At 43.9% G+C, this 21200-nt stretch overlaps 3 protein-coding genes and 1 long non-coding RNA gene across 9 annotated transcripts; 2 read left to right on the forward strand and 2 right to left on the reverse strand.

Annotated features, from left to right (window-relative positions):
* Nucleotides 1-265: 265 nt before the first annotated feature.
* On the forward strand, nt 266-1315 carry LOC102710140. The gene has a single exon (XM_006658908.1). The coding sequence runs from the start codon at nt 266-268 to the stop codon at nt 1313-1315; it is 1050 nt and encodes a 349-aa protein (XP_006658971.1).
* A 797-nt stretch (nt 1316-2112) lies between these two features.
* Nucleotides 2113-10547, forward strand: LOC102716795 (protein PYRICULARIA ORYZAE RESISTANCE 21-like). 5 transcript variants are annotated; one of them, XM_040526039.1, is made up of 6 exons: nt 2113-2196; nt 4528-4612; nt 8432-8499; nt 8928-8984; nt 9093-9177; nt 9289-10547. In XM_040526039.1, exons 4-6 carry the CDS (start codon nt 8973-8975, stop codon nt 9996-9998), a joined length of 807 nt encoding a protein of 268 aa, XP_040381973.1. In that variant the 5' UTR covers nt 2113-2196; nt 4528-4612; nt 8432-8499; nt 8928-8972; the 3' UTR covers nt 9999-10547. The 5 variants fall into 5 exon arrangements, with proteins under 5 accessions (XP_040381973.1, XP_040381972.1, XP_040381974.1 ...); XM_040526038.1 differs by having other exon boundaries at nt 4531-4612; XM_040526040.1 differs by lacking the exon at nt 2113-2196 and having other exon boundaries at nt 4498-4612.
* A 1049-nt stretch (nt 10548-11596) lies between these two features.
* LOC107304649 lies at nt 11597-12724 on the reverse strand. The gene is made up of 3 exons (XR_001550716.1): nt 12603-12724; nt 11757-11826; nt 11597-11682 (listed from the first exon to the last, which is right to left on the reverse strand). It is a non-coding gene; the product is annotated as an uncharacterized LOC107304649 (long non-coding RNA).
* Nucleotides 12725-15970: 3246 nt separating this feature from the next.
* LOC102717080 (zinc finger CCCH domain-containing protein 53) lies at nt 15971-20055 on the reverse strand. 2 transcript variants are annotated; one of them, XM_006658081.3, is made up of 9 exons: nt 18786-20055; nt 18513-18689; nt 18213-18398; nt 18018-18112; nt 17694-17933; nt 17487-17601; nt 17116-17349; nt 16917-16996; nt 15971-16754 (listed from the first exon to the last, which is right to left on the reverse strand). In XM_006658081.3, the coding sequence occupies exons 1-8, from the start codon at nt 19772-19774 to the stop codon at nt 16963-16965; spliced, it is 2070 nt and encodes a 689-aa protein (XP_006658144.1). In that variant the 5' UTR covers nt 19775-20055; the 3' UTR covers nt 15971-16754; nt 16917-16962. The 2 variants fall into 2 exon arrangements, with proteins under 2 accessions (XP_006658144.1, XP_015695256.1); XM_015839770.2 differs by having other exon boundaries at nt 17487-17598; nt 18786-20054.
* Nucleotides 20056-21200: the final 1145 nt, after the last annotated feature.

Genomic DNA, 21200 nt, shown 5'->3' on the forward strand with positions numbered 1-21200 from the left:
CTTCGATCGGGTGAGCTTTCCCATTGTAGCAAAAGAGGTAAAGCGTGTCAGCGAGTGCCAACCCTGGTGTTTGGGCTACTTCAGGTAACGAGTAGGCATCTTCTTAATTCCTAGAATAATACCACCTTTTATCATCTATAATACGAAGCGAAGCACGGAAGCAGCAGCCAGCCCAGCACCGGCCAAGGAGCAGTTTTGATTTGATTTCGAGTTGAGTGAAGCGAAGCGAAGCAGGGAAGAAGAGATCGAGCTAGCTTAGCTAGCAATGGAGTGGGACTGGGATCCGCAGGAGGAAGATCTCCGCTCCGTGGGGGTGCTCGGGGTGTACCGCCACTGCTTCCTCGTCGTCCGCGCCCGCCGCAGGATCGTCGCCAGAGTCGCGCTCTGCCACGGCCTCCCGCTCTCCGTCCTCTTCCTCGCCAACGTCGCCGTCGCCCACGCCATCTTCTCCCGCTACGTCCCCGACGACGACGCCTTCGAGGCCGCCGCGCCGGCCGGCACCGCGCTCGCGGCGCTCCTCTTCTTGCTCCGCGGCTCCGCGGACTGGGTCGCCTACCTCCTCTTCAAGGCCGCCTACCTCTCCGCTCTCCTCGCCCTGTCGCTCGCCTCCACCGCCGCCGTCGTCTCCTGCGTCGCCTCCCTCTACTCCGCCGCCAAGTACGACGACCTCTACCTCCGCCGCGGCATCCGCGCCTTCCCGCTGGCCTGGATCAGGCGCCTCGTGGACACCTTCCTCGCCGCCTTTGTGCTCCTCCTCCTCTACAACGGCGTCTCCATCGCCGTGCTCGTGCTGACCGTCCTGCTGCTCTACAGCCACCATGGCACCCTCCTCGCGTCCCTGCTGCTGCTCGGCGGGGCCGTGTACCTCGCCGGCTTGGTGTACATCGGCGTCGTGTGGCACCTGGCCAGCGTGGTGTCGGTGCTGGAGGACGCGCGCGGGGCCGCCGCCATGCGCAAGAGCCGCGCACTCCTCGCCGGAAAGCTCTGGACGGTGGCCGCCATCTTCGCGAAGCTGAGCGGCCTCTCCTTCGCGGTGGAGATGGCCTTCAGGGTGGTGGTGGTGGAGGACAAGATGAGGCTCGGCCTCGGGGACAGGGCGCTCCTCGGGATGGCGATGGCGGCGACGCTGTGCGCGGTGATCATGGTGGCGCTGGTGGCCCAGGCGGTGGTGTATTTCGTCTGCAAGAGCTACCACCGCGAGGTCGTCGACAAGGCCCACCTCTCCGACCACCTCGGCGTCTACCTCGGCGAGTACGAGCCACTGGACAGCAGCAATGGAGGAGGAAGAGGTGTGCAGATGGAGCAGCTGCCATGATCAGATTCAGAGCTGGTGATAATTAACCAACAGTAATCTACGGAGTCCAAGTTAGCAACAGTATAGAATTAAAGTGAGCTTATTAAATCGATCGAGTATATATGGATTTCTGCGTTATATACGTGCAAGAATTAGGAAATGCATTGCATAATAAGGCATTAAGCTACCAAATTGCTACTAGTGTTAGACTGGGTTTTGAATGCCTTGCATTATTATTGACTGGATTATGTAAGTACGGAAGAGCATGTCGAGACATGGGAAAGTGTTTTAATTTCTTGAGGGTATATCATATTGTATCTTCTATACTCCCCTCGTTTTGTTTACTTGGCACAGTTATTAATCTCTTGAGCATTAATCTTATTAATTTATTTACCACGGTTAACTTTTTTCATCTATGTTTAATCATTCATCTTATTAAAAAAATTATGTAAATATGAAAAATTATAAGTTATGTTTAAAACATTTAATCATAAAATAAATCGTAAACAATAATTAATAATTATATAACTTTTAATAAGACAAATGACGATTTAAAAGGTATCCATGTAAAATAAAAATAGAATTAATTAATAGCTGTTAAAAAATTAAATTAATATATAATCCGTCACTCCATATCGGGAGGTGGGCCAAACGATCCGGCTCCTGAGAGTCCCACCGTATATGGGCCGTGACAATCCGCAAGTACTTCTGGGCTTCATTTGGAATGGGCCGTACACTAGGCCCACGCGGACTCCGAAGCCGACCCCTTCTTCCTCCTCCACGCTTTTCTCGCCTCTCCTCGCCCATGGCCGGCGCCGCCGACGGTGCGCAAAACCTCTCGCTCTTCATGTCTCCAATTCTCACCATGGTTGATCTGCTCCATTATGCCACAGAAAAATCCGGTAAATTCCCCGCCTTGGCACGCGTGTGCTCTCTCTCCGTCCTCTCCTCTGCAGGTGGTCAAGGTCCAACCTTGCATATTTCATGGAAGTACTATCTCCGTTTTATAATGTAAAGATTTTCTAGCGTATCCTAAATTCATATAAATATGAATGAATCTAGACATATATATATAAACAATATACATTGGTTAATAGATGGAATCTAAGCATAGCTAAAACTTCTTACATTATGAAACGGAGGGAGTATTAGTTAACTCTGTTTCAACAGTACAGTATAACATGCGAACAACTGAAAACGAACTGTTTTTGTCAATCTTGGAATCTGAAACTGGACGACAGATTGGGATCGACCCAGAGTTTCAGATACTTCGATTCAACCTTTAACACAATACCCTGATTCACCAATCACATATATTATTAATTTTAAGTATATCATATATCAAATTGATCCTTTCTTTATTCAAGCAATCTATATCCTTCGGTTGCATTTGATGCACGAGTATTAAAAAATGCTAGTAACATGCTATTGGTCACTTCCTACCATAGTGCTCAAATGGTCCCTGTTCATTGTCATGTCCCATACTAGAGAATATCCTTAGCCCTTAGGAGGTTAAGAGAACCAATCACGCATTGAAGGCTTGGATGTAGCCTGCCATGCATCCTGTTTATACTTTTAGCTAGTTCATTTGACTGTTAATCGGATTATATTATATACTAGGGGTATAGGATTATGCTTAATGTGAACCACTGAATATGCATCCCGACATTGGACATATAAGCTGCCTCTACTCTAGCTAGCATTCCCCTAAACTACGTTAGCTAGCACTTCTGTATTCTCCATAAGTAGAAAGTTATTATTTCGTCAAGACTTTACTTTTCTACACGAATCCCATATATCGTTGGCTATCTTTTGTTATTTTGCATGTTTGAAAATAGATCAGAGAATACCATGCACAAGTTCCCCCTTTCAGGTATATTGATTAATTTTAACTGCTAATCAGAACAGTACAGTGGAAATGAAGATATGCGTGCTGGAAATAATTTTTTAGCAGCAGTAATTCGCCATTGCATTAACTTGATCTGGCAATAAAACTTCATCCAACTGGCATGTACTACTACTTGATCCAATTGAGACAAATGGGTGTAGTGTAGGTTGGTGGTTGGTTTGGCCAAATCCAATTGAGACACTCCTACTGTGTTTTGATTGAAATGTTAACATCCCCCTATCTGTTTCGCTGTCTGCATACACTGTACAATAGCTACCGCAACAAGGGACAAAACTCATTGATCAACGCGCATGTTGAGTGGTTGATTGGGTGCATATGGTGAGTTATGTGCAGTTCGATTGCGAAATGTATTCTAGTGTGATTGACGTTGGTTGCACACGAACAGATAGGGGGAGATATCGTGAATTGCCATGCATATTCTCAGAGTATTCGTAGATTTACACATATGAATCTCTGAGTGGTATTCATGTAAGGCAGACCGTACGGTTTGGTCAGTGTTAGTTCTTGCTTTGTGGAACGTGTCTATTAGTACAGAGACATCCCTTGACTCCCTTCTAATCCATAGTTTAGTCGTTTGTATGTTTGCTCGTCTCCTCCTGTGTTGATGGAATCTGGCGCTGTTCTGAATTTCTTTTGCTGATTTTTCTTCAGAGTTTGGACCAACGTTTGTGCATTGTGCAGTGCATATACTCATACTAGAATGAAGCTGAAGGCCCTTGTTGCCTTGGTCGTTCTAATCATCATCTTCTCTGTCATTATTGTACTGAAAATATTACTTTCTGGAATCCCTGGATATCTAAATCAAATTGCTAGCTAGTTTGTAGCCTGAATGCCGCTAGCTACTCTCGATTATTTAGTGGTTGTGCGAAGCTTCGGGGTGTCATCGCGTGCGAGTCTTTTGTTAGCTATCCAACTTCTTAAAAAGTAGCATGGGATTAGTCGCTGTTTATGCAGCATTTTTTCATTGATCATGGTATCATGAGATATGGTTACTACCTCACTGAGATAGTGATCAAGACGATCATCTCTTCGTATATATACATGTCTCGTCGTTGCAGTTTACTTGTGAGAACTTGCTGAGGATTGCTCCCCCATGGCAGGCAAGGTGATTGTTCCAGCGTTTGATCGTATTTAATTTATTACATTCCTGTTGATATCTGTTCACTGCTAATTAGAACAGAGCAAGTTAAAGAAAAAAAACTAATGAATAAATAGAGCATTATAGTAGGACTTAGACGATGCTCTTGCCAATTTGTTGTGCACTGAACGGAAGCTTTGTTTACAGTAATTTAACATGTAGATAATTAAGCTGTTTGATTTATAGCAGGATTCCAGTCTGTTCACTGAGGCCGACCTTGTCTGTGGAACGTGTTACACCAAGATTCAGAAGGACCTCTGCAAAATCCAAGGTAAGTGCAATGTTCACTGTCGTGTCCATTATGTGATTGCCGGCTTAATATCCCCATGACAACATCTGCGTTACTTGTGATCAATGTGTATGCAGAACCGATTGTCTATGTCAGGACTAATTATACAAAATTCAAAAAAAAAATCTATATAGAAACTTTCAAATGTAACTACGATATAAACATAACATATAATTACATTGTTACTTGTATATAACTTACTTCTCAGTAAAAAAGTGAGTGTGTCGTGGATTGGTAAGCTTACTCAGCTTGTAGGCTAAAAACCAAGAATTCTCTTCAAAATAACTCTCATGGTTTTTAACGATTTCGATATTGTAGAATGCAACACTCTCTGTCTCAAAATGTAAGGGAATTTGAGGATAAACAAACAAATCTTAGTTTATATTCAGAGCAATTTTACTATTCTTAAGAAGGTAACAGGAGGTACCACTATTTTTTACGTAAAATTTGAGAGTAATTTTTTTATTCTTGAGGAGGTACCATGAAGTATCACGGTTCTCTATGTAAAATTTTATACCTTGGATATGCTCAAAATTTAATATTTTCTAGTATGTAAGGTATTAAGATGTATCAAATTTTACGTGAAAAACGGTGGTGCCTTCTGATACCTCCTTAAGAATGAAAAAAAATGCTCTTAGATTTATCAATACAATTTCTTACATTTAGGGTGGATGTATAGTATTGTGGCGAAAAACAACAGCCCTATACATCGGTGCTTGATCCAATAGATGGAGGAGACAGTACTCCCACTTAGTACACGTTACACAGTGCATGTGCATTGCATGATGTGTCTTTAATTAGTTGACTGACGGGCAAGTCGTCGTGTATCAATTCATGCATAGTCAAGCATGTAGACTGTACGACGTCCCACATGGTCCAGCCGATGGATGGATCTGTTTGTACATATCTGATGAGATCGAAAGCATCAACCAGGCCACGGTTTTTACCTCCTACTGCTACGTTTCAGAACGAAATTAACGTCTCCTCGTTCGTCTCATTTACACTTATTCATACGATTTATTAGCAACAGAAAATAATGTATGGGCAAAACTTATACATGTTCTTAATAATTTAAAATCAAATACTATAAATTAAACTACAAATCTACAATGGGAAAAAAACACCAAATCAACTTTGAAGATAAGTTTTAAAACATAAATCTATTACACACACACATATATATATATATATAGAATTTGATTAGAAATTCATTTCATATATATAAAGTATGTTCACTCTCACAGGTAGAAAATCTCACGTTAAACGGAAAATAAATAATAAATTCTGAATAGAAATACAATTTCGGAATTAAAAATAATAAAAAGGAAAAGGGGTACATGTGTAAATACAGTTTAGAAAAATCCAAAATATAGGCCAAAAAAAATAAAAAAAATAATTAATATTAAGCGAATAGTCCATCTATAAGTGAAATTTGGAAACATCTAAAATTCATTTTTTGGAATTTAAAAACAAAGAAATGCAAAAAAAGAGTACATATGTAAATACAATGTAGAAAAATCCAAAATTTGGATTAAAATGTAAAAATACAAGTAATATAATGTGAGAATTCATCTATAAGTGAAATTTGGAATCATAAAAAATTCAATTTTGTATAACATAAAGAAAAGGTAGAAAAGAATCCAGGTATAAATACAGTTTAGAAAATTCTAAATTCGGATTAAAATTAAAAAAATAATTAATATTGTGTGAAGAGTCTATCTATTAGTGCAAATTGGAAACACCTAAAATTGTAATTAAAAATAAGTAAGATTAAGAGAAATAGTCAACATATAAATAAAACTTACAAGTATCTAAAATTTAAATTATTATGTAGAAAAGAGTTCGAGTATAATTATAATTTAAAATAAAGCTATAAATATAAATTGAGAATTAAAAAGTAAATAAAAGTAAAATGAGGTTGAACATAGGAATACAATTTAGAAAAATATAGAATTGGAATTAAAAATTAAAATAATTAATATACTTATGTATATGTATAATTATAATAATGCTAGTCGTAAAATATTCACGGCCAACCATGCACACCAGGTTTAGCTTACGAGCATAAGAAAATGGTGGGGAAAGGCAACAATTAAGTCTCGCACGGGGTTTGGAATTTTGTTATACACAGGAAAATTTTCGGAAATTTCGATACTCAAATGCTAATAACGATCGTTCTCTCACCAAATACCTGAATTCTGAAAACTATAAACGATAATTTTGGGAAATTTCCGAAAATAATACCGTTACTTACCGACCCCACCGGCATAACCGATATTACAATCCCTGGTCTCACGTCACATGCTGCCGTGTCCATGTAAATCCAAATTACTTAAGCACGGCGTCGATCGCCACCCATCGTCGCCGGCGATCTCGGGGCGACATGATTAAGATGCTTCGCAACTAACTATTCCTCCGGCCAGCCGGCCGGCGTCAGATCGACCTCTCTCCTGGATCCATATATATCATATGCGCGGTTGGTGCAGGACGATCGATCGAGTTGTTGCTGCATGCGTTTGATCGATCGATCAGACGACGAACTAATTAACCACTATAAACATGGATCGATCATTTAATAGTCTATACTTTATGCCAGCTATCCAGGGGCATCTACACCGGCCTGCTTAATTTGACCATAGTTAGACTGCCATGCAAGTATAATACGATTTGCTATTGACTTATAAAAAAACCAATTTGCTAATGAAGCTGCGAGTCGAGTAATTAAGCATCATCGATCACTCACTTCTTCCAACTCTTGCCATTGCTGCTTCCATGTGTTGTCTGATCTCACTTGGAACGTGGTTTATTTGTAATTATTTTCTTTTTAAATGAATTTTCCCAGTGGTTCTGTATGTTCTCCTGTTGCTGAAAATGCAAATTAATTAAGCAGGGATCAATACTCCAGAATGCATGGTTTGAACAACTCCATACAGAAAACTCTAAATTAAGAATTCACCGACGCTGATGCTGAGCTAGGTAGCCGCCTGCCTAGCTGGCATCTAAACCGGCATTGTTTTGGACCAAAATTTCCGATTTTCAGAACATTTCGGTATGAAAAAGTTTAGATTCTAAAAATATTATTGAAGTCAGTTAAAAAAATTAGGCGTGATGAGGGGTCGTAAATTTAAAGGGTCACTTTTCGGTGCTCTTTATTATACTAGCAGTAGATTAATTAAGTCATTGATTAAAAATTAATATTTAATTACTTTATTAATCAATTTATTAGTAGTATTTGTAATTCAGTTTTTTTTAGCAAACAAAAAAGGTCATACGTACGTGACCTTTGGCAGCCCAACAGAAGAGAAGAGAAGATCGTTTCGTTCGTGTGCTATCCAGGACGGTGAGATTATGATCCGTAGTAGAAGAGAAAATAATATGTACATGACTTTTGGCAGTAACCTGACAGCCCAAATAACCTACGTTTTCCAAGCTCATGATTAAAAAGATAATAATACCTCTCTAAATTTCTACTATTGCTAATGACGTTGGTAGTATAATTTAATCATAATCATTCGATAAAAATAGATCAACGGTGGTGATTAAATTCTTTTGTCAATAAAGAACACCGGAGAAGGGCTCAAATTTATAACCCTGTGCTAGCAAGCAGGGTCCGTATCCTCTGCCTTTGAGGAGGGCAAAGGCAGACATTTCCGTTGCTTTCATCTGGACCACCCATTGTAGGCTTGGCATCACTAGCAACTTAATTAATGATAGAACTATGTGTTTCTTTCTATGAAAAAAATAAAGCTAGACGGTATGTTTGCAAATGGAAAATACTTTTATGAATAATTTTTTTTATAGGTATTTGGAAGCGACGGCAAAGTTTGCCAATGCCCTCAAAGGCAGAGGCCCGGAGGATACTGACCCAAGTAAGTAGCAGTCGTGATTATCAAGAACATCAATCTGACTGTCATCATTATTCGCTGCATTCATATGCATTGTGATTAGGCGGGCGGTTTTAATCAGCAGCAGTTTCAGGACCAGGCAACTTGCATGTTTTCTAATACCATGAAAAAAAAAAACTCTTGTATGACAGACCATCATGCTCTGGAAACTATGGCTTCCAAGGCTAGCTCTTCGCTCTAATCTCTCTAATCATGGAGCACTAGGTTAAGTTGCTGTTTGGAATCTTCTGTACTTGAATAAAAGGGATTAGGTTTTCAGCACGTCGATGTAACGAATCATCGCAGACTTCTGCTTCTGCACCGACGATTGTCCGCGATGTAAAGTACGTTCCCGATTAGATTATTGCTGTGACTAACAACACTATATATGTCGATCTTACACTCCTAATTAGCTTGCTGAACACTGAAGTGTGGTTGCATTGTTCCATCGATCCACCATGGCAGACAAGGTGAGCATGCAGTCCCTGAATTTGAATCCTCCCTGCTTGGCTTCCACAGTTTTGCATTGAGGTTAATTCACTACAGAAATATAAGCTCTGTGTCCATGGTTTTTATAGCAACCGGTCAGCTTGATCATCAAGGCGAACCTCGAGTGCGACAAGTGCTACAAGAAGATTCAGAAAGTCCTCCTCAAACTCAAAGGTACCTTGCTTAATGAATCGTGTAATTAACTGAATCCCATAATCAAATTGACGTGAGGCCATGGATCGAGCTCTATGTGATAAAAGCTGTGTCCATTTGCAACAACGTCAGAGAAGGAGAAGATCCTGAGAGTGGATTATGACAACAAAGGCAACAAGATCGTCATATGCGGCTACTTCAAGCAGGAGGAGCTCGCCCAGAAGCTGAGATGCAAGCTCTGCGAGGCCATCAAAGACATCGAGATTGTGCCAGTGAAGAAGCTTGAGGAGAAGAAGAAGGTCGAGGAGAAGAAGCCTGACGAAAAGAAGACGACCGAGGAGAAGAAGAAGACCGACGACAAGAAGCCGGAGGAAGGCAAGAAGGACGAGAAGCCGAAGCCCAAGGACAAGGAGGAGGCGCCCAAGGCCGCGGCGGTGGCGCCATCGACGACGGTGAACCTGCAGTTCACGCAGATGTGCGGCACATGCTACCCGTGGCCATGCACCGACCCGAGCCACTTGGGCGGCGGCTTCGTCCACCCGCAGTGGCCGTGCGAGGCGCCGGCACCGCCGGCGTTCCCTGGCCACCAGCACCCGCCGTGGGGTGGCGTCGTCGCTCCAGTCATCCCGAAATGGCCCTGCGGAGGCCCCTCGTACTGCGGCGGGTGCGGCACCTGCGGCGGCGGGTGGCCGGCGATGACGATGCCAGCGCCGCCGCAGCCGATGTGCTGCCCTGGGCCGTCGTCGTGCAGGGGGTGCAAGGGGTGCCGGATCGTGCAGGAGGGCAAGTTCGTCTACGAGGAGTACCCGCACCCGCCCAGCAGTGCATGTGCCGTCATGTGATCCACTGACATCCACTGTGTATTCTGTACTGTACGTAGTTGACATTCTCTCTTCTTCCCTTCTGCCTCTGAATCTGCAAGTGTTTGCTCATATTATTATTCCTCGGCTCGTCATCCAACTGCAGCTAGCGATGAAGGCGTCCTGCCATGTTCGCATGGGTAGGGATCCTCTAAAAGAGGTGACACTGGTGGGCCTCACCATGTCTGACATGTCAGTGACACGGGTCCTCCTGACTTTAAGTCAGAGAATTCCATTCCAACGTATTATTGTCTAACTGTGATTAGTCGACTCGTGGATTCTATCAGGAGCGAAACGTGAAACCACGTGTCAGTGACTCACGTTAGAGGAGAGAGCGTTAAGTTAGATGAGTTTTGTATGTTTGCATGCATGGTGATATATTTTTTTTCTCTTCTGGTGTAGCAATAAATTTTGAAAATCTCTTGCTGGGCCTTTTTGGTGCTCAGTTCATGTTCATCAGTTGTAGTATACTAATATTTGGTTTATCAAGCACGGCAAGCTGTAGAAATGAACGAAGTGACAAAAATAATGTATGGGTATGTTTTTTATACGTGTGTTATTGGTGATTTGAAAACGAGTTCTTAGAAATAGACTAAGTTACGAAGAAAAATGGCTTAAATTTGAATTCTAAAATTAAGTTTGCAAGTTTCAATTTTTCTTGTGGTTGATAAGTTAACAAATATATGACGAATATCTCAGATACAATAAATCTCGATGGATTCTAACGAATTTCATGATTTACAGCATCTCGAAACCCGCCCAAAATTCGTCGGTAGCAAAACAAAACAAAATCAACATGTTCATGGGCTGCAATTTGTGTCTTGAAGCTTGATGCTGTGACAGTCAATGGTGGGCTTTAAAATCCCACATGAGCAAACTGTTGGGCCTAATTTAAGCGCAAACAAAATAATGGAGAAAACCTCATGGGCTACCATCAAATTTCATCAACGCTACGCGAGTATGCGACACATTGGATCGGCCCTGCACCTTTTTTACCAGATTATTACTCATATTTTACATGCATGCTGGTTAAACTAACGGTTTATCTTTTACAAAAGTTTCTATAAATAAGTTCGACATCTTACTTTTTAGAGTCGGTTTTCAATTTTATAGTAGTTAATTTCATCTTTTATACTACTAAATAATTATAAAAAATCAGATAATCTTTCATCTTTCATTAAAAAAACATCCTGTAGAAATCCTTGATCTTCTGAATCAAGAATGTAATCCTATGTTCAGCCATTAATAAAATCTCTCTTTACCCTAGGAAAAAACATATTTAGATCACGTGTATGTGAATAAATCCTTTGAGTTCTCAGGGAAAAAAATAAGGATATGCTACTTTTTTAAAAAGTGAAATATTGTTCAAACTTTATGATAGTTATTTAATAATATAAACGATGAAATTAACGACTATAAAGTTTAAAAATTTAATCTAGAAATTTAAAATGGCAAAATTATATTTAATCATATAATTTAAAACATACCGTTTAGTAATCAGAGAAGCGCATACGCAGATGACCAGAAAAATGTAAGAAAACACTAGTAAAAGAACAGAGTCATATTCTCTCGAAAGGTCAAAACAAAATAAGGATCATACTTATAATAGGAAGATGGTCATAAATGCATGTGATCTAGCACTGCCTCGCATCGGTATGCTGCAAAACTGGAAAACAGAGTATCAGCAAGTCGTTACGTTAGCGATGAACATACGCAAGCCGGACTTGAAACGAAGCAAACCTTACAGTTCAAGAAATACACCTCGGCAAGAGACGCCGACAGTAGCTACTCGAACCCAACCACAACTCGCCTAGAAGAACAACGCATGCAGTTGATGAGCAGCAGATTTTGGTTAAACTAAAAATTGTGATACTCCTCTGCGCGCAGTAGAACGAACAGCCCGTGTGTTTGAAGGAAAGCAGGCGAGGCGCGGTCTCCCGTGCGCACGGGCTGTGTTTTACCTCGGAAACCTGCAGCGGAGAACCTCGCACGCACGGCGCCGGATGGAGTAATAAACAAGAAGCGAGAGGCACAAGCAACAACCAGTGTAGTGTAGTTAATCCTCCTCCTAAACAAAAACAACAATTGTACTACTCCTGTACTAGGCCATGGCCTCGACGACGATGATCCATCCAATATACACTACCACCACCTTCTTCATTGATGGATGAGACACTGTCTCGAATTTGGAAAACAAAACTGCATTTGCTGCCTCTCAAGGTGGTTAATAATGTTTCCTTCTCTGAAGACGGTTTGATTATTTGGAACCAGCTCAGATATACTTTCGCTTTATCTGTTGGGGGGAAATGCACGAATACTAATCATGAAACATTTGATTGTACAATCCTACTACGTACCATGGCAGCTTATGTCAGGTTGTCACAGAAGCTTTAGTATCGGAGCAATTAATTTTTTCTCTCTGCTTTTTATACTTTTTACTATCAGGCAAAGATTCAGAAGAAAAGGAGAAAAAAAAACATGCTTTTGCATGCACTAGTTGCATGCTTTTGCCTTGAGGTTTCAGGTGTTTTGCTCTCTCCGGTTTGATACTACTTTATTAATCAGGTGGAGATGATGATTTTTTACCTTTGATTGTGTTGGTGCTGGGGCACAGACAGACATAGGAAAGAACCAAAGAAGCCAGCTGACTGGGGAGAGAGCGAATTGGCCGTGCATGCAAGAGCAGAGCGTAAGTAGCAAGATCTGATCCGACGAATGAACGAGTGGTTTGTGCAGAGGGATCAGATCAGATTAGTACTACTCCCGGGCTGCCTAATTTCGATCGTTTTCTGGCCACATATGTAGGAGATGGCAACGACGCGACGGCCGGCCCGGCGTCTCCATCCATCTGTAGCTCTGGAGTAGTTAGTGTTCATTCTGCTGGAACTGTTAACAACCTGTGTAATTTCTCCTCAACCGCATTCGACAGATTGGATTACATGTACTGCTACTGATTGACATGGATTTATACATGTACGCTGTATCTTACGTTGCTCTCCGTAATGGTGGCACGTCGCCAAGACATGAACATGCAGCCGCTGATAACAACACCATGGATGTACGTACCATTAGTGCTGAGACAGTGAAACTTGCAGCATCTTGCACTCAGTGTCGTTTGGTTCAGTTACAGATTCACATCGGCTTTCATCGACGGATCCATATTTTTATACCTGCATTGCATGCGAGGGGCGATACCTACTACTGTAACTATGTGTCCATCCCAAAATATATAAAAAAACATTATAGATTATTTATCAGAGACGTTGAAAAGAATAGACTACGTATTTCCTTATTAAACGATGAAGGGTGGGAGTGTTGGTAAAGATAAATTAATTTGAACAAATTTTAAATGAAAAGTAATTGATGTGATGAGTAATATTGTGGTTAGTACCAAAAAATTATTTTTTTGCACAAAATTTAATACAATAAATGTTTAAATTTTATATTTTGAAAAGGTACGAGTACTGGTTGATTATGTTAAATTGAGAAACAAGAATATATATACAAAATGTAGTATTGAATCAGTGTGAGGGGGGACAAAGCGGAGATGGACACAGCGCAGAAGCGCACATGGAGGGCACATGCATGCAACCCAGCTCGAGCACGACAAGCTATACGTACAATATTATTACACAGCATCGTAGTTTGTTTTTTTATAAAAAAAATCAATCGATAAATAATTTATAAATAAATTTTTATATGTACCTATACTTACCGATTTAAAAGTATGACTAGAAATAAATGATAATAAAAATAATTACAAAATCAACTCTAAATTAAAAGCTAAAATTTAAACTTTAGTTTACGAGTCAAAGTAGAGGCGAAAAGATAAGACTTTATGACACATGACACTATGCCTCTTTATGTAGGCTTATAAAGCGACTTTTATGTCAAATTAAATAGTTCTCTTTTTTATTTAGGTTTCTAAATGCCTAAACTACTATTACAGTATTAAACCAAAAACTAAGTTCAACACGTTTCTTTTTGGCTTATTTGAAATAGAGGTATCACCATTAAACTTAAACTCCCTTAAACCATCGTACTATAAATTGTATAAATCGAAAAGTCAGTTCAAAAACCTTATAAGTCAACAAAACTAAACCAAAACAAATAGGACCACCACGACACGGCGCACACGCACGCACGGCCCAAGCAAATGGACGTTTTATTGATGATGATACAAAAGGTTGGATTAATTAACGAGCCCAAACTGCAACCCAAGCGTGGCCCTCCCTGTCTGCATGAAGCTTTGACTATTCAGAAAAACCCTGTCCGTCTTGCTGTTGCAATTTCGCTTTGCATTTGCATGCGCACACACACACCAGTGGCAGTACAGTGTACACGGTCTCCTCCTGTAGTTGCATGATTGATTATTAAGGCAGATCGATTAAATTAAGCAGGGTGATTCCCAGCAAATTGCTCTGCTTTGAGTTTGACTGGTCCACTCTACACGCCACACACACACACTCTCTCTCTCTCTCTCCTCTGCAAAGACTGCAAGGCTTCACGTGCATGCGAACAGCGGACACACCCAAAAGTTACGGCCTTTTTTTTTTTCACAGCTACAGTGGCACAACTACGTTCTCGCAGAACTACTGCAGTGAGGAGTAGTGTATGTGCAATAGTACCAATGCAAATGCATTTTTACTGCGTACTGTAAGCCAAAATTTGCTTATGCCCATATAAGCCTTTGAATTTTTTTATCCTAACTTATTTTCAGCAATTATTTTTAGATCATTAAAAATATGTATATAAAAATTTATGTATAAATTACTTTATGTTTAGCTTTTTAAAAGCCAAAAGATGGCACCCAATGCCTTCTGTTTCAAACTGTTCCAAAAGGACAAGGAAAAGTTTTACTCCCATACATGTAAATACATGTACACGTAGAGTACAGTAGCACCAGCTGGGGCGGGTAGCTGCAGCAGCAAATCTGAGACGAGACGATGCGCTGCTGCTCCGCGGAAATCCGGCAGGAAATGGACCCGGCGTCCTTGTCGGAACAGCCACACCCACACACACACACACACCGGCCGAGGGCGCACGGACACGTGGGCGTCATCCACGCCTGACATCCTGGGCCCCACACCCCTTTTCACGCGCCGACCCGATCTACCCCCAAAACGTATTATTACTGATTTACTGTCAGTAAAACTCCCTGACCTGTATTATCCGTCTGTCAAAACGTCAAAAAGAAAAAACAGAAGGAGGAAAAAAAAACGTATTACTGTACCGGGAGCACTGTACATATGATTGGCGTGGTAGAAAAATAATGGAAGTAATAACTTTGTTTAATTGTGGCGTCGTATTCGGGATGTCCATTTCCTTTTGATTTCTGGATGTTGACGCTGCGGGGGGCTGCTGGCACTAGCATCCCCAAAAGCATGTCGCCAAAGGTGCCCACTTTTACGCCTTCCCTTCTTTCATTTCACGACCAATAATGCATTATTACTACTGCTGCTATATATATTCTTCTGAAATCCTTATTTTCGACCAAATCTTCTTTTAAAAAGAGTGACAGCACACTCACTGGTATCTATCGCTGGAGCAGTGGCAAATTCAAGCAGTACAAATCGATCCTAGGTAATCTTCTTTACTCCGTTAGTATGCTTTGCCAGGCAAATACTTCTGGATTAGTCATCTTTCAACCGTCAGATCAAGATCCGACGACCGCCATGAGCCACACTTCAGACTACCTCCCAATCTCCCCCCAAGACTAAAAAAACCCGAGCCCTAGCGCCGTCGCCGCCGCCGGCGAGGGCAGGTTACGCCTCCATTCGCCGTCGGCCCTGGATCTACTTACAAGGGGGCAAACAGAGAGACTCAGGCGGCGGCGACGCCGTCTCCGGCGGGGGAAGGAACCACGAATCTCAACTCAAAAGCAAATGGAAATGAGAGTGATTCAACGCATTCAGAGTAGAAACAATGCAAGTATGATGCGAAGGAGATCTGGATTTATAAAAAGAAAAAAAACTTCCTTTTTTTTCTTGTATTGGACTGCATTTGCTGATCAGGGGGACCATCACCATGAACACCAAGGCTGACACATGTCCATATTGGCAACAACAGAATGGTGCAGTGAGTGGTCCTTTCCCCTTCATCGACACCTACACTGACTTGTTCATCTTCTTGTGATTTTACATACACTACACTAGCTAGCCTCCTCTCTCTCACTCACTCTCTGTTCTGGGTCCATTACATATCTGCTGTACTTACTGCCATTGCAAACAGGCAATCAGGCAGTAGTGTTACATGTATCTTGTGGTTGGTACTAGTACTAGTCTTGTGGCTAAACATCACACCTAATGCTATAAAAACTAGTGGCTATGGTAATGGGTGGTAGCTTATCAAGAACTTGGGTAGTAATTTCATCAATGGCGGTGGGTGGTTGGGTTGAGTGGGTGGTAGTAATAGTAGTAGCTAACAGTAACTAAGGTGGGATATGATATGGTAGTAATAGGAGGGGGCCCTAATTTTTATCTGAAATTGGCACTGCATTTTAAAACATTGGTGGTGTGGTTGTTGGTGGCTTGATTGATGATGATGCTGCTGCTTCTCTTCTGGAGGCCAGGGCATCCTCTTTCTTCTCTTTATGGTTTAATAAAGCTATCTTCTTGAAAAATGAAAAAGAAAAGGAAAGGAAAAAAAAAAGGAGGGCGACTGAAACTAACACTATGCTGCAACTTCTCCACTCTTTTCCTATATTCCACTATTCTCTTTTCTTTGCTGCTAGTATTCCTGCAAGAGGCAAGTGATGGCAAAGGCCAGAGGAAAAGAGTAAGGCACCATCATCATTCCAATGGGGGGTGAAAAGCAAATGATTCAATACTAGGAAGCATGGAGCTGAGAGCTTGATATAGACTTTATGAAAAGGCAGGAGGAGAGAGCTCAAATGCTTACTAGGATTAGGCAGTAGTTGTATTACTCACTTCCATTCAGAACAACTTTACATTCCGATCGCGCCGTGATCGGAGGCCAGCCTGCATGCATGATAATAATGCACTCAGCAAATCATGGCGCCCAGATGCGTAGTATTGTACAATTTGAAATACAAAAATAGCACCTGGGCCATACATTACATTACATGATGCACACATACCTGGACATGGGGAAGAAATAAGGTTTCGGCGATGGCATGTCCAGGGCAGAAGGCAGGAGATGGTTAGTGCCGCCGTTGCTGCCGCCATTGTTGATGCCAACGTAGGAGGCGCTACAGCCGGTCGACGCGCTGGCGATGATCTCAGCCTCACTGGGAGCGAAAGGATCGCGGCCGAATCCGGCGGCTGCCTTGGTCGGGGATGCAAACGGGCTGTCCGGCAGATTATGCTCAGCGCTGCGAAGCAAAATGGACCAAAAAGATCAGTTTGGTGAAGTGTTACTTCTCGGCATTGCTGGATGAAAGCTAAGTGTGACGAAAATAACAAATGATTATGATGACGATGAGACGATATGTTAATCGCAAAATTCCACCTTTGGTCACTGTCTGTGTTAGGGCTGGAGGACTCCCCGGCGGATTCCTCCTTATCGACTCCGTTGACCGCCTTCTTGTGAGGAAGAAGGAAGCCGCTTCCCTTACCGAGCTCTGCTATAAGCAAGCAAATGTTCGTGGTAAACATTAGCCAACTGCATCTGCTGCAGCAGCCGAAACTGCGATACACCAAATGTCCCAAGCCCTACCGGAATCAGGCGGCGACTCGCCGGTGGCGGTGGCGGTGGTCTGGGACGGGCTGAACGGATTACCAATGGGGGTCGGCGCCGCAGCTGCGCGGGACTTGAAGTCTAGCAGCTGCAGCCCCATGAGGCGGCGGCTGTGGAGCTCAATCGCCTGCTGCAGCTCGGCCGCCTGCTGCTGCTCCTCCAGCTTCCTCCGCAGCAGCATCTCGTTGGCGCTGTTGGAGTGCTGCAGCATTCTTGCACCTGGCACCATTCCAATCATGCGTTTCAGCAAACAATCATGCGCCCAATCACCAATGAACAAAGAAAGAAAGAGAAAGGCTTTACCGAGCTGGTGCATGTCGAAGGGATCTCTGGCATCCAGTCCAGTTGGAGTAGTGCAGCTGGAGAAGTCCACCCTATCGCCCGGCTGGTGCTGCTTCCTGCGAAGTAACAGCAAGCAAGAATTGGCTTAATGGGTTTCGAGGGGCAATGTGGCCGGTGTAACTGTTGCCGGAAGCGAGAGGGAAGCTCTCGGCTTGCCTGTACTTGTCGGGGACCTTGCCCTTCTCCTTGTAGGGCTTGACGAGCACGCGGGCGTCGCAGATGAAGTGCGGGTTGCCCTTGGCCAGGATCAGCTTGACCGTCTCCGGGTAGACGAAGGTGACGAACCCGAACATGCGCTTCTGCTGGTACGGGATGCGCACGTCGTGGACGGGGCCGTAGATGCTTCGATTACAAGGCGGCACAGGCGTCAGACACCAAGATTTCACCGGCCAAACGCGCTGAACTTACTTAGGCGGCCATGGCATGGCACGGCACGGCGGCGAGCGGTGGGGATACCTGAAGTAGTTGGAGACATCCTCCTCGCGGAAGGTGCTGTCCGCCGGGAAGGTGAGGTAAATCTGCCGCGAGCCGGGGTTCATCATGCTGGCGAAGTCGGCGCGATCCAGCCGTGGCCTGCCCATGAACTTGTGCGCCTCGTCGCCGCTTAGCATCAGCGCCGCCGCTGCCGCCGCCCTGCAAATCGACGGAATCGCGCTGCGTAAGTACTGGTGCTAGGAGCTAACAGGTTGGGGCGAAGAAACCAGGAGCTCGGTGGTGGAAAGTTGGCACCTTTGGCTCTCGTTTTGCTGCTGCTGCAGGAGCAAGCTAAGGCACTTGCTAGCCGCGGAGGGGGAGCCGGGGAGTGAGCCGGTGGGTGAGTAGGGGAAGGCGGCGGCTGCAAGGCGCTGCGACTTGGAGCGCATGAGGAAGTCCTGGCACTGCTGCTCCACGGCGGACGGGTCCATCTTGCCGCCGCCTAGAGCGGCGGAGTCGTCGGGGAGGCCTCCGTGCACGAACCGGCAAGCGCTGCCGTTCTTGCAGTACCCGCGCGCGTAGTAGAGGCACGGCTTCCATCCGAGGCCGTCGGCGCCGCCGAGGCAGAGCTCGCTGACGGAGGCGCTCCGGCGGTGCCCGGGGCCGCCGTTGGCCCACCCCAGGTTGTAGGGGAAAAGGCCGCCGTCTCCCGCGCCGGGGCTCCGGCACTCGCCGCCGTCGAACATGGGCATCTGGTGACCGGCTGGGACGCCACCGTCGTTGAGGAACGCGAGCTGGTCCTGCAGCTGGAGCTCGTCCATGAGCGGGTCCCCGCCCCCCGCGCCACCAAAGAACGGCGACGGCGGTCCACCGCCGTTGGCCGGGCTGATGAGCTCCTCCCCGAGGCCAACCATCTCCTCCCCGGCGCCATTGCTGATGCTGTTGTTCCTCGAGAACACGGGGGGAGGTGCCCAGGAGGAGGGTGACGACACCGACAGCGGCGACGGCGCAGTGCCGCAGCGGCCGGAGTTCTGGCGCGAGAGCATGAAGGGCGAGTGCGCCGCTGCCGCGGCAGCGGCGACGGAGGTGGGCGTCCCCGGACCGGAGACCGGGAGGAGGCCGAGCTCCTTCCTGGCCTTGGCCATGACGGTGTGGAGCAGCGCCTCGGGGCCGAAGGCGAGGCGTATCATCTCCTTCTCGCCATGGTCCTGGATGAGCAGGAAGCCCATGATCTTGGCGGCATGGTCCGGGTCGAGCGCCTGGATCCGCGAGAACACCACCTTGGTCGCCTCGTAGGCGTCCATGGCGAGCTCCCCAGCAAGCGACCGAGCTTCCTCCGCCTCCGCTGTCCGCCCTGACTGCCAAGCTCACACACCACTAGAGCGTGCTACAGAGCAAGCTCAAGAAGAAGAGCAAAGAAGAAGATAGAAGAAGCTGAAGGGCGGGTCGATGGATCAGTCGGAGCGGCGCCAGTGAGGCAGCGAGAAAGAAGAAGAAGAAGAAAGGAGCACCATTTCCTTCCCCAGAGGAGAGCAGAGCAGGGCAGAGCAGCGAGCTCGCACTGCAGCCGAGCCGAGGCCGAGCCGAGCTAGAAGAAGAAGCAGCTAGGAGGAGGAGGACTAGTGCGCACCCCGCGCTATTCCCTTCGTCCCAAAATAAACCAATTTTTCATATTTTACCTATAATTTTTGACTCTTTATTTTATTTAATTTTTTTTCAATTGATATTTTTATTTTTATTAGATGATAAATCATGAATAGCACTTTCTGTGTGACTAATTGTTTAATTTTCTAAAAAATTTTTCAAATAAGATAGATTATCAAACGCTGGGCACAAAAATCGAAGAATTGATTTTTTTAAAGACAGACAGAGTATAAAAGAAAAAAACCTAAACTTTTGTTTACTTTATACATGAGGGGAGTGACAGGTAATGGGAGGATTAGCGAGGGTGTTTTTGGTGAAAAGAGAAGCTCCCCTCCCCATGGTGCAAAATTGGGGATGGAATTGGATGGGTGCAGCGTTGGATAGATCTGGATCTCCGTGGGCCCCGTTTTTATACATGTCCAACTCCAGCTCTCGATCCGCTCCTCCTCCACACTCAGAGAGGACTCCATGGCCAATTCCAATTTCTATCGCTCTCTTTCTCTCCTTTATTTTTTTTTCTCACCTCTTGTTCTTCTTCTTACTGCTGTATATGCCATGCTACTCCTGATTGTACCAGCAGTGGAGGATGGGGATTGATTGCGCCATTCTATTGCTGGAGGACCGTACGGCAATAAAAACGAATACCTACATTTTGAGCATTCCTCACGTATATAGTATATTTGCAAATCTACAGGGACCGAAATGCGCTTACAATTTAAAATCTATTTGTATCATGCCTTTTCAAATACCTTCTCTATTTTCTACTTTATCAAATTTCAAGAAAATAATTGATTAAAATAAATATTTCGTGAAAAAGTCAAAAGTAGTTAAAAATGACATATATTTTTGGATGGATGCAGTAACAGTAATCACTCATTTCTAAAAAACTATTTTAATTTTGTCTTACTTTTTTCACAAATATTTTATTTTAAAAATAAATAATACATTTCGAGTTTAGCATGGAAATGATAAATGTATTGGAGCATATACTACGGATGGATATATCTGGCTTTAAAAAATTAAAGTATTTAGTCTTTGTAATACACGTGGAAGGGAGTAAAATATTTTATTTTGAACGGAGAGGGC

This window comes from Oryza brachyantha, chromosome 7 (assembly GCF_000231095.2).
Source record: "Oryza brachyantha chromosome 7, ObraRS2, whole genome shotgun sequence".
Classification (NCBI taxonomy): Eukaryota; Viridiplantae; Streptophyta; class Magnoliopsida; order Poales; family Poaceae; genus Oryza; species Oryza brachyantha.